Here is a 14,821-nt window from a genome sequence, read left to right on the forward strand (position 1 = left end):
TGGAGGCGTGCAGCATCGCTGAGCCGCAGGGTAGGGATGGCGATGGGACCGGTGTGGGGACCCCCTCTCGCCCCCCTGCTCCGCACCCCTCTCATCGCCGCATCCCTATGCACAGAGCTGCAGGAGATCGGCGAGCTCATCGGGCTGGACCCCGGCACGCTGGAGCAGGCGCTGTGCTCCCGCACGGTGAAGGCGCGGGATGAGACGGTGCTCACCACGCTCAGCGTCCCCCAAGTGAGTGCCCCCCCATTGCAGCACCCAGCGCCCCCAGGAGCAGCCACAGGGACCCCCGCTTCATCCTCTCCATAGGGATACTACGGCCGGGATGCGCTGGCCAAGAACATCTACAGCCGCCTATTCGACTGGCTGGTGACCCGCATCAACACCAGCATCCAGGTGAGTGCCCAGGGGGACAGGCACCGGCTCCCCCATCCTGGATGGGGCCCTGGGCCCCCTCAGCACCCCGCTGTATCCCCAGGTGAAGCCGGGCAAGCAGAGGAAGGTGATGGGCGTCCTGGATATCTACGGCTTTGAGATCTTCCAGGTGAGTGCAGGGTCCCCCCAGCCCCATTCTGCAGCGCCGTGGGTATGGGCATGACCAAGCAGGACCCCTCTTTCATAGGACAATGGCTTTGAGCAGTTCATCATCAACTACTGCAATGAGAAGCTGCAGCAGATCTTCATCCTGCTGACCCTGAAGGAGGAGCAGGAGGAATACGTCCGAGAGGTACCCCCAGCGCACGCTGGCTGGGCAGGATGCGGCCCCTCTGCCTGTGCCAGAGGATGGCCCCATAGAGCCTCGGCCCCCCAGCGATGGGGAAGTGCCGGAGCCGTCTCCGGAGCACATCGCTCCCTCGCCCCGCTCCCTGCCGGGAGCACATTCAATAGCAGGAAGGCAGGGAGGGATTCGGGATCCCTGTCCCCATGGCCGGACATCCGGTTCCTGCCCCACATCAGCTGGGGGGGTGTCTGTGGGGCAGCCTCCGGGGGTCCATGCGCATCCCTGTCTGCTCCCAGGGTATCCAGTGGACCCCGGTGGAGTTCTTTGACAACAGCATCATCTGCAACTTGATCGAGCACGTGAGTTGCGCCCAGTGATGGGGTCCTGGCTCGGGGTCCTGGCTCCCCCCCATCACATTGCTTTGGGTGACACCATCCATCCCGGTGCAGAGCAAGAGCGGGATCCTGGCCATGCTGGATGAGGAGTGCCTGCGGCCCGGCGTGGTCAACGAGGACACCTTCCTCACCAAGCTGAACCTCCTCTTCGCCACCCACAAGCACTATGAGAGCAAGGAGACCCAGAACGCCCGGCGCATCATGGACACCAGCCTGCTGCCGCAATGCTTCCGCATCCATCACTACGCCGGCAAGGTCCATGGGATGAGCTGGGAATGGGCGCAGAGACACGGATCCATCACCGCCGGGCGCTGACCCCGCTCCCTGTTGTAGGTCACCTACAACGTGACGGGCTTCATAGAGAAGAACAACGACCTCCTGTTCCGTGACCTCTCGCAGGCCATGTGGGCTGCCCGGCACCCGCTGCTGCGCTCCCTCTTCCCCGAGGGGGACCCCCAGAAAGCCTCCCTTAAGCTGCCCCCCACTGCAGGCTCTCAGTTCAAGGCCTCGGTGGCGATGCTCATGAAGAATCTCTACTCCAAGAACCCCAACTACATCAGGTACCAGCCCCATGGGGAGAGAACCAAGGCTCTGGCACCATCAGGGACCCCCTCATCCCATCTCTGCCCTCCTCAGGTGCATCAAACCCAATGAGACCAAAGCAGCGATGCTCTTCACGCCGGAGCTGGTGCTGGCGCAGGTCCGGTACCTGGGGCTGATGGAGAACGTGCGGGTGCGGCGCGCGGGCTATGCCTTCCGGCAGCTCTATGGCTCCTTCCTGGAGCGGTACAAGATGCTCGGCTCCCGGACCTGGCCCCGCTGGACCGGTACTGACAGGTAATGGGGATGGATGCGACAGCGAACAGTGACCCCCTCATCCCTGATGCTCCGAGCAGCCTCGTGTCCCTCCGGTGCAGGGCAGGGGCTGAGGCTCTGCTGCAGGAGCTGGCGTTTCCCCCCGAGGAGCTGGCGTTTGGCCACACCAAGATCTTCATCCGCTCCCCACGCACCGTGAGTCTGGGGGCACGGGGGGACTCCAGCCCCATGGGCCCCATTGCCACGCTGGGGGGCCCTGCTCAATGCCCTGCTTGCCCCCAGCTCTTCGACCTGGAGCGGCGGCGCCAGGAGCGCGTGGTCCAGCTCGCTACCCTCATCCAGAAGATGATCCGGGGCTGGCGCTGCCGGACCCAGTACCAACTGATGCGCAAGAGCCAGATCATCCTCTCCGCCTGGTTCCGGGGCCACGCGGTGAGGATGAAGCAAAGGGAGGGGGGGGGGCTGGTCCTTGACCCCCAAACAGGGCCCTCGGGCTCACCCCACCTCTCCCACCGCAGCAAAAGAACAGGTACAAGCAGATGAAGAGGTCGGCGCTGATGATCCAGGCTTACGTGCGGGGCTGGAAGGTAAGGGGTGAGCACCCCAAGGCCACCAGGTCTCCCAGTGCAGGCAGTGGGGTGGGAAACACCACGCACCCCATGGTGGGACCAGACTCATCTCCTCTCCCTGTCTTCCATCCTTCTCCCTCCTTCTCTCTTGCTCCCTATCTGTGTTGGTGCTCCCGCTCCCCGGGCCCCCCGGGCTCTCCCCCCACAGTCTCGCCGGCTCCTGCGGGAGCTGAAGCTGCAGCAGCATCGCCACGCAGCCTCCACCACCATCGCCGCTTACTGGAGAGGGTACCAGGTAACGCGCCCCGCTGCATCCGTCCTGTCTGCCTGTCTGCCTGTCTGTCTGCCCCCCTTGTTCTCTCCGCTGGGGACCGAATGGGGACGGAGGGGAGGGATACCCGCATCCCGTAGGGGTTGCCGTGATGATGCCCCATGTCCCCATCACTGACGGGGGTCTCTGCAGGTCCGCAGGGCGTACAGGAGGTATTTCCGTGCTGACGCCAGCACCCGCTTAGCCAACTTCATCTATCGGCGGCTGGTGAGTGGGGCTCGGGGCATGGAACCCCCCTGCTCCTACCACGGGACCCTCACAACCCCTTTCTGCCCCCCCCAGGTCCAGAAGTTCCTGATGGGGCTCAGCAGGAACCTGCCACCGCTGGCGGTGATGGACCGGACCTGGCCCCCGGCGCCATACAAGTTCCTGGCCGATGCCAACCAGGAGCTGAGGAGCATCTTCTACCGCTGGAAGGTGGGAGATGGGGACACGGAGCGGGGCTCCCTTTGGGACCTCGTGTCATTGCCATCGTCCTTCACCCCTTGGTAGTGCAAGAAGTACTGGGAGGAGCTGCCTCCGCAGCGCAAGGCCTTGCTGCAGACCAAGCTCTGTGCGAGCGAGCTCTTCAAGGACAAGAAGATGCTGTACCCCAAAAGGTGCTGGGATGGGGGGGGGGGGGGGGGCTGGCAGGGTGGGGGGGTGATGGGGCAGCACCGTGCTCACAGCCTCTGCCCCCCCCCAGCCTGCAGCAGCCCTTCCGTGGCAAGTACCTGGACCTGACCCAGAACCCCAAGTACCAGAAGCTCCACGCTGTGGCCAAGGACAAGCTGGTGATGTCCGATACCGTGAGGAAGGTGAACAGAGCCAACGGCAAGGTGAGACCCCATCCCTGCGGCACCGGGAGGGAGCACGGGGGCCGCGCTGACCCCCCCCCCCCAATCCCCGGTACCCACAGGCGGTGCCGCGCCTGCTGCTGCTCACCACCGAGCACCTCATCCTGGCTGACACCAAGGCCGCCCAGCCCAAGACCGTGCTGAGCCTGGGGGACATCCGCAGCGTCTCCGTCACCCGCTTCTCCGATGGCTTCTTGGTGCTGCACCTCAAAGAGGTACCCAGGGAATGGGGCATCCCTTGGGGGGTGTCCCCAGCGCAACTGAACCCACCTTTCCCCCCCCCCCCCCCAGACCTCCACAGGGGCAGCCAAGGGCGACTTCCTGCTTGTCAGTGACCACCTCATCGAGCTCGTCACCCGCCTGCACCAGACCCTCATGGACACCTCTGCCCAGGCCCTGTCTCTGCACATCACGGACCAGTATGGCCAGGGAGGGGCTAAAGGGGGCGTGGCTAAAGGGGGTGTGGCAGGGTGGGGCGTCAGCAGGATGGTTCTGGTTGGCTGCAGCCCATGAGCAGTTGGTGTAATGAAAGCAGCTGAGCGGGGGTGTCCCCCCTTCACCCTATTCTCTCCCTCCTCAGCATCTTCCGCATCCTTTTAATGACCCTCCCACCCCTTTATGATCCCCCCCACCCCTTTATGATCCCCCCCATCCCTTTATGATCTCCCCCATTCCTTTATGATCTCCCCCATCCCTTTATGATCTCCCCCATTCCTTTATGATCCACCCCATCCCTTTATGATCCCCCTCATTCCTTTATGATCCCCCCCATCCCTTTATGATCCCCCCCATCCCTTTATGATCCCCCCCCATCTCCAGGTTCTCCACCCGCCTCCAGAAGGGCGACATGGCCATCACCGTGGTGGAGTCGGAAAAGGCAGGCACCAACGGCCCCGTCTGCAAGAAGCGGGGCAGCCACAGGATGGAGGTGCTGGTCCACTGATGGGGACCCCCTCCCTCACCCCTGCAGGGACCCCCCCCCCATCCCCTGTGTGTCCTCCTCCTGCACCCAGGAGATGCTGCACCCCCATTAAAGGGATGCTGTGGTGTCGGTGTCGCAGTGTCCCCCCCCCTTCTTACCGGCGCAGCAGGGACACCCGCGGTGGTGTAGATGGGGGGGTGTTGTTCAGAGCAGAGGATGGAGCCCCCACCCTGGCCCCCCCACCTTCCCCGCCGCCTGATTGCGGCCGGCTCTCGGCTCGGCAGTGATTGGAAAGGCCCCAAATTGCAGCCACTTTTCCCATTAAGTGGAAGCAGCTCGCTCTGCCGCAGAGGCAATTTCGGGGTGGCCGCGGGTGGCTGGCACGTGAGGTCCTCGCCTCTCCATCCCCATCTCCCCCCCATGCTCAGCATCCCCAGCCCTGCTGCAGGACCCCCCCCCCCTTGTCTCCATGCAGGGGGCTCCTCGCTGCTGCATTTGGGGAGCTGAGAGGAGCCGCTGCTGCACCCCCATGTCCTGCAGCCCCCCCGGAGCGGGGTCCCCACACGGCAGCCACCCCCCTCCCCTCGCTGCCTTTTCTCTCCTGCACTCATCGTGCTCTCAGGGAGGGTTTTTTTCCCTGTCCCCACACGTCACCCGCGTTACCTTTGGGAGCTGCCACCTCCCCATCACATCAGCATCAGCACCAGCTCCCCGGTGGGCCCTGGAGCATCGCTGTGCTGTGTCGTGCATGGGGATGGCGGGGGGGGACGACACGGGGACCCACACACATGTGTGGCAACGCGTGCCAGCACGCGGAGGGGAACGTGTTTGTGCCCGGTGCGGGGGGGACTTGACGGCAGGGATGTGCCCTGGCTCTAAGGGCTTCCCCCTCCTCTTTCCACCATGGGCTGCATCACGTCCCAGCGCAGGGACCCTCCTGCTTGTGCGTGATGAGGGGTGAAAGCCATAAAGAAGCCCGGGGGCACCGCAGCCTTTGGCGGCCGCATCGCGCTTGGCACCGCTCAAGGAGGTGTTATTCATTAATTAGGCCGGCTCTGGCCAGGCTCCCGTTTAATTAACGTCCCCAGCACTGCAGATGCTGCCCTGCCTTGGGCTGCGCTGCCGCGTGAGCCACCGCTGCTGGGCCACCGGCCCACGGGGCTGCCTGTTGCTGGGGCTGATGGGGGCAGCTTCACTTGTTGGCCTGGATTCCCCTTCCCTCTGCTTCCCCCCCCCCCCGCCCCAGCTCCCTGGGACAGGGATGATGAGGGCAGGGCAGGGATGGAGGGCTCACGATACAGGAGCGGGATGCAGGGGGGGGTCAGGATGCGCGACCAAAACGGGGCTCCCAGGAGGCTGAATCGAGCCTAAGTGGGGGACCGAGGGGTCTGGGGGCTCTGCGTGTTACGGGAGCCCGGCTGCGAAGCCACGGGCACCACGTCCCCACCGTGCGCGTCCCCACACGTGCTGGCAGCCCCCATCGTGCTCGGGGGGGAGCGCGTCCCCCCGTGCCTGCGGCACACGGAGGGGCCCGGGGGCTGCGTGGGCCCGGTGCTGGCCCCTGCCGTGTCACAGCGTGACTCGGTGCCGGTACCGGGTGCTGCCGGTGACACCGTGTGGGCGAGGAGCTGCAGGCTGGGGGGTGCCACCCCCCTCCCGGCCCCCATTGGCAGCTCTCCTCTCGCCCACCCGTGACGTGCCATGGGCAGAGCCCCCTATTTATCCCCGCACCGAAGCCTGCACCCCGGTTCTTCACCTCCCGGCAGCCGCAAGCACCGAGGGTTGCTCAGCCCCCGGCTCCGCACCCGAGGGCTCAGCAGGTCTGTGCCCTGCGGCACCCGGCCCCGGGGGTCCTGGGGGGGGCTGCTGCGCCCCATCCTCACCCAGCTGGGAGAGGGCGGAAGGGAGGAGGAGGAGGATGGTGGTGAAGGCACCGGGGAGGAGATAGGGGGTGAAGATGCTGCTTGAATTCGGCTTGGGGAGGGCTGGGTTGGCAAAGATGCGTGTGCCAATGTGTGTGCCAGTGTGTGCCAATGTGTGCCAATGTGTGTGCCAGTGTGTGCCAATGCGTGTTCCAGTGTGTGCCAATGCGTGTTCCAGTGTGTGCCAGTGTGTGTGCCAATGTGTGCCAATGCACGTGCCAATGTGTGCCAATGCGTGTGCCAGTGTGTGCCAATGTGTGTGCCAATGTGTGCCAATGTGTGTGCCAGTGTGTACCAATGCGTGTGCCAGTGTGTGCCAATGTGTGTGCCAATGTGTGCCAATGTGTGTGCCAGTGTGTGCCAATGCGTGTGCCAGTGTGTGCCAATGTGTGTGCCAATGTGTGCCAATGTGTGTGCCAGTGTGTACCAATGCGTGTGCCAGTGTGTGCCAATGCATGTGCCAGTGTGTGCCAATGTGTGTGCCAGTGTGTGCCAATGTGTGTGCCAATGCGTGCCAATGCACGTGCCAGTGTGTGCCAATGCATGTGCCAGTGTGTGCCAATGCACGTGCCAGTGTGTGCCAATGTGTGTGCCAATGCATGTGCCAGTGTGTGCCAGGGGACACGCGAGTGTGCCCTCATCCAGGTGAATGTGCACGACTGAGCCCGAGCTGGCGTTTGCATGGTTCCGGCTGCTGTGAGTGCACGAAGGGGGCACCACGGCCACGAGGGGCGGGTACGGGACCCCCCCCCCCCCGTGTCCCTCCGTGATGCACCCCCATAAGATGCTCCCGCACCCCTGAGAGGCACCCCCAGACGCGTCCCCCCCCCCCCCCCCCCCATTCTCAGCGCTTATCCCGGTCCCGGACTCTCCCCGGGCCGCCCCGCAGAGGGGGCGCTGGCTCGGGGGGCCCCCGGGCCCCTCCGCTCCGCCGCTGACCGCCACCCCCAGGCCCCCCCCCGGACGATGAGGACCCTCCCGGTGCTGACGGCGCTGCTCGCCCTGGCGCTGCCGCTCGCCCTCGCCCGCCGCCCCCCCGCCGCCGCCCCGCCGGGCCCCGCACAGGTAGCGCCGTCGGGGGGAAGAAGCCGCGGGGGGACCCCGGTTTCCCCCACTCCGCTTCCCCCTCCATTCCCCCCCCCCCTCCCCTTCACCCGCTTCGCTTCCCGCAGGGGGTCCCCGACCCGGAGCCGGTGCCCCGCAGAGCCCGCGGCAGCCCCGGGCCCGTCTATGCCGCTCTGCTGCAGCTGCTGCGGGAGGAGGACGCCGGTGAGCGCCGGGGGGGGGGGGCCGGGGGGGGTGGGGGGGGGCTCGGTCCCTCCGGTCCTTCCCGGCCGCTCTCACCCGCTTCGGTCTCTTGCAGGTCCCCCCTCGCCCGCGGCTCTGCAGAAGCGTAAGTCCCGGCCGGTGCCGGGGCCGGTGCCGGTGCCGGTGCCGGTGGCGGCGGCGCAGCCGGGCCCCGCGGCGCTGACGGCGGCTCTCTCCGCAGGGGACATGCACGACTTCTTCGTGGGGCTCATGGGGAAGCGGGCGGCGGAGCCCGGGCGGCCGGCGGGGGGGGACAGCGGCGGCCGGTGCCCGCGGTGCTCCCCGGCGTGACCGCGGGCAGAGCCGGGGATGGGGCGAGGGGGGGTGGGATACGACGGCGTGGACGGGGCCGTGCCCTGTGTCCCGGTGCGGGCCCCGGCCGTGTCGCGGTGTCCCGGTCGCGCCGCCGCTCACGGAGCCGTCGGGGCCACGCAGCCGTGTCCGAGCGGAGCCGGTGTACGGAGCCCACGAACAAACACCCGTGCCCGTGCCGGGCGCTCTCTGTGTCTTGGCTGCGCCGCGCTGGGACCCACGGAGGTGGTGGTGGTGGGAGGGGGGGGGGGGATGAACGAACCCACGGGGATGGGGCTGCGGGTCCCGTCCGTGACCCCCGGTAACCGAAGCCCGTGGCCGCCCCGGCCCCGCTCAGCGTCCTCCAAGCCGCATGCGGGCGCTGTGGCCCCGCCGCACGCAGGGCGGACGGAAGCGGCTCCGGCGGCGGCCCGGGGCGGGTCGGCGCCTTTGTGTGAGCCGAGCCGGGATGGTGCGGGGCAGCGGCCGGGTAAGGACCCCGCCGGCCCCGCCGCAGCCCCCGCGGGGCCCCCCCCCTCCCTCGGGCCTCCCGTTACCCCCCCCCTCGGGGCCCTTCTGCTCCCCCCCCCCCCCCCATCCTCGTGGGTCACCGCATCCCCGGGGGCCCCCGTTCCCCCCCTCCCGCGGTCCCCGGTGCCCTCCGCGTTGCCCCCGTTCTCCCGGGGTTATCCGGACACCCCCGCGGGCAGCGGAGCTCCTCTGCCCGCTCCCGGCCCCCCCCCCCCCAGCCCTTCCCGGCTCCGTCCCGACCCGGGGATGCCCCCGCGCTGCCCAAGTGCAGCGTTTCCCCTGCGGAGCCTTCCTCGGCCATCCTCATCCTCCTTCGCCTCCATCACCGGGGGGAGCCGGCCCGGCTTCGGCTCCTCTTTGCCTCTTAGCGCAGGATAAAGCCCGGACCCCAAAGTCCCGCTTGTGGGGTCGCAGGGAGGGAGAGGTGCGGGGCTGGGGATGGAGCTCCCTGGCGCTGTGGCCCCGTGTGGCCCGGGGGCCCCCCCGTGAGTGCGATGGGGACAAAGGTGGAAGGAGGAGCTCAGGTGGGGATTGCCGGTGCCATGGGGCGGGCAGCCTGGGGATGCTGCACAAACTGGGCCACGCAGCGGAGGAGTCCCCCGGGAGCCAGGGAAGCTGGTGTGGAGGGGAGGATTCCCACCTGGAAACCTGCTGCGTGGGTCCGGGGGGGATGCGGAGCAAGGGGATGAAGGGGCTGGAGGTGAAGCCAACCAGCGAGCAGAGCCTGAATGGATGGAACAGGCACCACTTGGGGCTGGGGCCCTCTGTCCATGCCCAGGCAGAAGTGGGAACCTGAGGCTGTTGCTGGCACGGCCAGTGATGGTTTGCTTTGTCCCTTCGCCCCCAGAGCATCCCACGATGGGTTCTGGTCCATCTCCCTCTAAGTAGCTCCACTGCTGCTTCCGTTGCTCATCGGGAAGGTGGGGGATCCGAGGTGTGACGGCAGCGATGTTCTTTGGTGCCATCCCGTGTCTCCCTTTCTCTAGAGCCCCTTGCCCTGCCAGTCTGTGGATGCCCGCAGCTGCTGAATGCGTGAAGAAGAAGCCGACCCAGGAGAAGGACTCTTAAGCAGCTAAGATGGGCATGAGGATCAAGCTGCACAGCACCAATCACCCCAACAACCTGCTGAAGGAACTCAACAAGTGCCGGCTCTCCGAGACCATGTGCGACGTTACCATCCTGGTGGGCACCCGCTCCTTCGCTGCACACAAAGCCGTCCTGGCTTGCGCTGCGGGTTACTTCCAGAACCTCTTCCTGAACACGGGGCTGGATGCCGCCCGGACCTACGTGGTGGATTTCATCACCCCGGCCAACTTCGAGAAGATCCTCAGCTTCGTGTATACCTCCGAGCTCTTCACAGACCTCATCAATGTGGGTGTCATCTACGAGGTGGCCGAGAGGCTGGGCATGGAGGACCTGCTGAAGGCTTGTCACTCCACCTTCCCCGACCTGGAGAGCTCCGCCATCACGAAGCAGCCCTCCCTGTCCATGAGCGAAGGGCGGTCGGGGCCCCTGAGCAGCACCTCCTCGGAGCAGAGCCATTCCTTGGGTGACATCCGGAGCACGGGGGAGCATTTCGGCCCGGAAAGGAATTACGCCTTGCACGGGGAAGCGGCCGGCGGCTACAGAGAGGATGAGAGGACGACAGTGAGTGAAAGCAGCCAGACTCTTCCCGTCATGCACCCGCAGCAGCCTCCCAAGGCGGAACAGGAACCGGATCAAGGGCAGTTTGCTCTTGCCACGAGCATGGTGGCCCAGCCCGTGAGCATCGTGGTGCAGAGCGCCGCGAGCTCCTGCCAGCAGTATAAGGTGCAGAGCAACGGTGACTACAGCAAGGGCAGCTTCTTCACCGCTGATCCTTCCCTGGATGTCTCGACGGGGAGCAACTCGTGTCCCAGCAACAGCGACCCCTCCAAAGAGCAGGGCTTTGGGCAGATGGATGAGCTTCAACTGGAGGACTTGGCCGAGGACGAGCTGCATTTCGAGGATGCCAGTGAAGAGCTGGCCCCGTCGGAAGAAGTTATTGAGCTGAGTGACGACAGCGAGGAGGAGCTGGCCTTTGAGAGCGACAGCAGGGACAGCAAGGCCATGCCCTGCCAAGTGTGCAAGAAGGTCCTGGAGCCCAACATCCAGCTCATCCGCCAGCACGCCCGAGACCACGTCGACCTCCTCACCGGCAACTGCAAGGTCTGCGAGACCCACTTCAAGGACCGCAACTCCAGGGTCACCCACGTCCTGTCCCACATCGGCATCTTCCTCTTCTCCTGCGACATGTGCGAGACCAAGTTCTTCACGCAGTGGCAGCTGACCCTGCACCGCCGGGAGGGGGTCTTTGACAACAACGTCATCGTCCACCCCAGCGACCCCCTCCCCAGCAAGGGCCCCGCGTTCGGACCGGCCTCGGAGCTCTCCTGTGCTGCGTGCGGGAAGCCTTTGGCCAAGGATTTCCACTCCGTCCGCAACCACATCCTGGAGCACGTGAACTTGAAAAGCCAAACGTGCGGCGTGTGCGACCAGAGGCACCTCAGCCTCTGCAGCCTCCTGTGGCACGGCCTGGCCCACTTGGGCATCTCGGTCTTCTCCTGCTCCGTTTGTGCCAGCAGCTTCGTGGATCGGCACCTCCTGGAGAAGCATTTGGTCGTGCACCAGAGCGCAGAGGAGGCTCTGTTCCGGTGCCACTTCTGCGGGCAGAGCTTCAAGCTGGAAGCTGCCTATCGCTACCACGTCAGCCAGCACAAGTGCGGGAGCAGCCTGGACCTGCGCCCGGCTTTCGGGGAGCGCCTCCAGCACCAGAGCCTGCAGAAGAGGAAGGGGCCGGAGGAGTTCCTGAGCGAAGACCTGGCGCTGCCCAACCAGCCGGGCAACAGCAAATACAGCTGCAAGGTGTGCGGGAAGAGGTTCGCCCACACCAGCGAGTTCAACTACCACCGGCGCATCCACACCGGCGAGAAGCCCTACCAGTGCAAAGTGTGCCACAAGTTCTTCCGCGGCCGCTCCACCATCAAGTGCCACCTGCGGACGCACTCGGGGGCCCTCATGTACCGCTGCACGGTGTGCGGGCACTACAGCTCCACGCTCAACCTCATGAGCAAGCACATAGGGGTGCACAAAGGCAGCCTCCCCCCGGACTTCACCATCGAGCAGACTTTCATGTACATCATCCATTCCAAAGAGGCGGAGAAGAACGCCGATAGCTGATGGGGTGAGGCAGGGCAGGGCCAGCGAAGGAGCTGCGGAGGAACTGGCACCGAGCTTGTCCCGTGCGCGGGACACGGAAGCCTCCTTTTTTCTCTCTTTTGTTCTCTTGGTTTTGGGCCTTTTTAGTGAGGGCAGGCGTTGTCCGAGTGAGCAGCCCGGGAGCCGCATCCCTGCTCCGGGCCGTCCGTCGTGGTTACTTACCTCTGGTCCCGTAGAGGCCCCCGAGTCCTGTGTTTTTAGCGTTTACTCACTAGGTTTGGGAATCTAGATGCTTTCCTTTGGAGACCTTGTAGCCCTCTTGGCCAGGCTTCACCCTCCGCTCGAGCTCGTCCGCAAACCGATGCTGCTAAGACTTTTCACACCCTGACCTCAGTAAGAGAGGGACGGAGCCAGAGCAGGATGGGGCTGGGCTCCGGGAAGAGGAGAAGAAAGAAGCGGAAATAGACTCAATGCTGGGCATCGCTGGGGTTCTGCTGCTGCGGCGAGGAGAGGGGTGAAGTCCACGGCCCAGCACCACGGAGGTCCCCGCCGTGGGGACCGGAGCGAGCGTGCGCGCGCCGGGAGGAGGGATTCCTGCTGGGAAGGGCACCGGGATGGTGGCCGCGGCTCCAGGGCCATCCCCAGGCCAGCGCATCCCTGCAGGAGGAGCTGGAGGGGTGATTCCCCCCCTCTGAAGCCCTGGGTGGAGGGAAGGAGGCAGCAGCAGCAGAGGGAGCGCTGCAGGGGAGGGAGCAGGTTGGGGCTCCAGGTGTGATGTCAAAGAACCACGGAATGCTTTGGGTTGGAAGGGACCTCGGAGCTCCTCCAGCTCCGACCCCTGCCGCTTGCGGGGCCCCCGTCCACTGGAGCAGCTTGCTCCAACCTGGCCTTGAGCACTGCCGGGGATGGGGCAGCCCCAGCTCCTCTGGGCATCCCGTTGCAAGTATCCCAGAGGGAAGAGCTTCCTCCTTGTCTCCAACCCGAACTTGGTCCCCTCTGCCTTCTACCGACCTGCCGAAGGTGCTGATGCCCGTCCCAGCGCTGGCAGCTCCAGGGAGCGGCGGCGCAGATCCCATCGGACAAGGCTGTGATGAAGCTGTTGCCTTAACCCGCAGGCAGGTACCTTCGAGCATTTGTCTCTCTGCTGCCGTGGATCCCGGGCGCATCCTGGCCGTGTCCCGTGTTCCCGGTCCGTCCGGGTGCGGAACGGGGCCATCAGTTCCACAGGCACCGGCTGGGGGCTGCAGCAGAGCAGCTCCAAGAGCAGCAGCACCGCCGTGACCCCGAGCTGGAGCCTTCCATCAGGAAGGGCTGGGGCTGCCTTTTCCCCCGTGTTATCCGTCTGGGGCGCAGAGGTGGAGGGAGCCCAGGATGTCCCAGGCCGCAGCGCGAGCTCCGCCTGCCCTTCGGTACCTCGTTCTACCTCACAAACAGGAAGCACTCCGGGCTTTCGGGCCCCAGCCGGAGCAAACCCGGCTCCTGTGCTCCTGCAGACGCTGTTCCAAACGAAACTGCTGATCGCAAACCCTGGAAGCTCACCCCCCCCCTCCCTTTTCCCCTTGGAAGGGACAAGGAACGGCACGGGCTGGATGCGTGGTGAGAGCTTGGAATTGCCCCCCCCCCCCCCCCCCAGTGCTGTGGCCTTGGCCGAGCCCCTTCACCTCTTTGCCTCAGTTTCCTCATCTGTAAAATGAGGGTGGTGACACTCGTGGTCCCGACCTACCTCCGGGGAGCGTGGTGGAGGATGCTCCTACCCGCACGTGGTGAGCAAGGGACGATGCTTGTCCTTGGGAAGCGGCAGCCTCCATCCTTCCCATCCTTCCCATCCTTCCCATCCTTCCCTGTCCTGGACCGGTTCTGCCCGGGGTTGTTTTCCTGCTGTTGCAGCCTTCCCCATGGAAAGCAAACTCCCCTTTAGCCCCATCCCTGCCTGTGAAACAAGCTCCGGAGCAATACAAGTAGTGGGAAGCAGGAGGGGGTGTGCCGAGGGGGGAGCGGCGCCGGTGGCTCCTGGGCATTGCAAGGCACATCCCATGGGGAGCGTTCAAGAGAGAGTTGGAGGCTGCTGGCTTAAGGATGGATTTATCCTGCCCCCGGAGCCTGTGTCCGGAGGGGAGGCACTGAAGCTGTTGCCAAACCCAGAGCTTTGGTTGCCAAAGGCCGGTCTCGTGGTGCCGGGCCGTGGGCTGCGATGTCTCCATAGGCTGAGGAGGCATCTTTAGCTTTGTGGTGTGAAGATGGGGGGGGGTCGGAAGGCGTTTGGAGGCCATGGGGTGCTCTGGGAAGGGGTAGGAGCCGATGGAGGCTCCTCTGCGGTGTCTTCCCTTGTCCTGGTGCAGACAGGAACGGATGCGACCTGCTCTGCTCTGCCGGTTGCTATGAAGGATGTGAGGGGGGGACCAGGAGGCTCGGGGTCCTTAAAGCCTTGGGAGCCTCTGAGCGCATCCCGGAAGCCGGGATGAGCTTTGGGATGGGTGAAGGCGTCTCCTGGAGCAGACGAAGCTGTGAAGCAAAAGCCTTTTGTGCACATAAACCAAATAGAAGCTTTGACACTGAACCACTGCGGGGCAAAGCGAGCCGGGCTCTGCACGCAGGGCCAGGGCAGCAGGGGCTGGGTTTGGTGGTGGGGCCAGGGAGGGCGCTTGCGGCTCGGATTCCTTCCTGTCCTAGAAGGCACCGTTCCCATGTGGAGCATCCCAGGTTTCGGCGAGTCCCATCGACGGAGGGGATGTGGGGAACGGATGCGGACCCCAGTGGGGTCCCCAGACCCAGCTCCAGACTGGGAGCTCCAGTGCTCCTGCGGGATGACACTTACCTACCTCGCCTGGAGGTGCTTTGGGATCCTCAGGCTCCAAGAGGGAATTGCAGAGGGCGATGCTTTGCTGTGCACAGAGCACCCAGGAAACCCCGGCACAAACCCCCCCCCTCCCAAAAAAGGCTTCGTGAGGGGTTTTCCTCTGCTTTCTCACCCACAATCCCGTTGGATTCTCCCCTTTCCCGAC

The 14,821-nt window shown here is 65.4% G+C and overlaps 3 protein-coding genes across 3 annotated transcripts; all 3 read left to right on the forward strand.

Annotated features, from left to right (window-relative positions):
- Positions 1 to 5: 5 nt before the first annotated feature.
- LOC136006525 (unconventional myosin-Ia-like) lies at positions 6 to 4,715 on the forward strand (the record flags this gene model as incomplete). The annotated part of the gene is made up of 20 exons (XM_065664555.1): positions 6 to 30; positions 116 to 234; positions 310 to 396; positions 479 to 544; positions 623 to 727; positions 1,018 to 1,080; positions 1,171 to 1,371; positions 1,450 to 1,676; positions 1,753 to 1,953; positions 2,034 to 2,127; positions 2,215 to 2,364; positions 2,451 to 2,519; positions 2,710 to 2,796; positions 2,965 to 3,039; positions 3,115 to 3,249; positions 3,325 to 3,431; positions 3,518 to 3,650; positions 3,731 to 3,883; positions 3,960 to 4,087; positions 4,488 to 4,715. Coding segments are annotated over 20 exons (2,349 nt in total), but the record flags the coding sequence as incomplete, so codon positions are not given.
- A 2,763-nt stretch (positions 4,716 to 7,478) lies between these two features.
- On the forward strand, positions 7,479 to 8,111 carry LOC136006520 (tachykinin-3-like). The gene is made up of 4 exons (XM_065664551.1): positions 7,479 to 7,577; positions 7,685 to 7,781; positions 7,876 to 7,905; positions 8,002 to 8,111. Exons 1-4 carry the CDS (start codon positions 7,479 to 7,481, stop codon positions 8,109 to 8,111), a joined length of 336 nt encoding a protein of 111 aa, XP_065520623.1.
- Positions 8,112 to 8,505: 394 nt separating this feature from the next.
- On the forward strand, positions 8,506 to 13,637 carry LOC136006522 (zinc finger and BTB domain-containing protein 39-like). Its single transcript, XM_065664553.1, has 2 exons — positions 8,506 to 8,601; positions 9,629 to 13,637. The coding sequence occupies exon 2, from the start codon at positions 9,720 to 9,722 to the stop codon at positions 11,838 to 11,840; it is 2,121 nt and encodes a 706-aa protein (XP_065520625.1). The 5' UTR covers positions 8,506 to 8,601; positions 9,629 to 9,719; the 3' UTR covers positions 11,841 to 13,637.
- The last annotated feature ends 1,184 nt before the right edge of the window (positions 13,638 to 14,821 follow it).

Source organism: Lathamus discolor, unplaced genomic scaffold (genome assembly GCF_037157495.1).
Source record: "Lathamus discolor isolate bLatDis1 unplaced genomic scaffold, bLatDis1.hap1 Scaffold_258, whole genome shotgun sequence".
Lineage (NCBI taxonomy): Eukaryota > Metazoa > Chordata > Aves > Psittaciformes > Psittacidae > Lathamus > Lathamus discolor.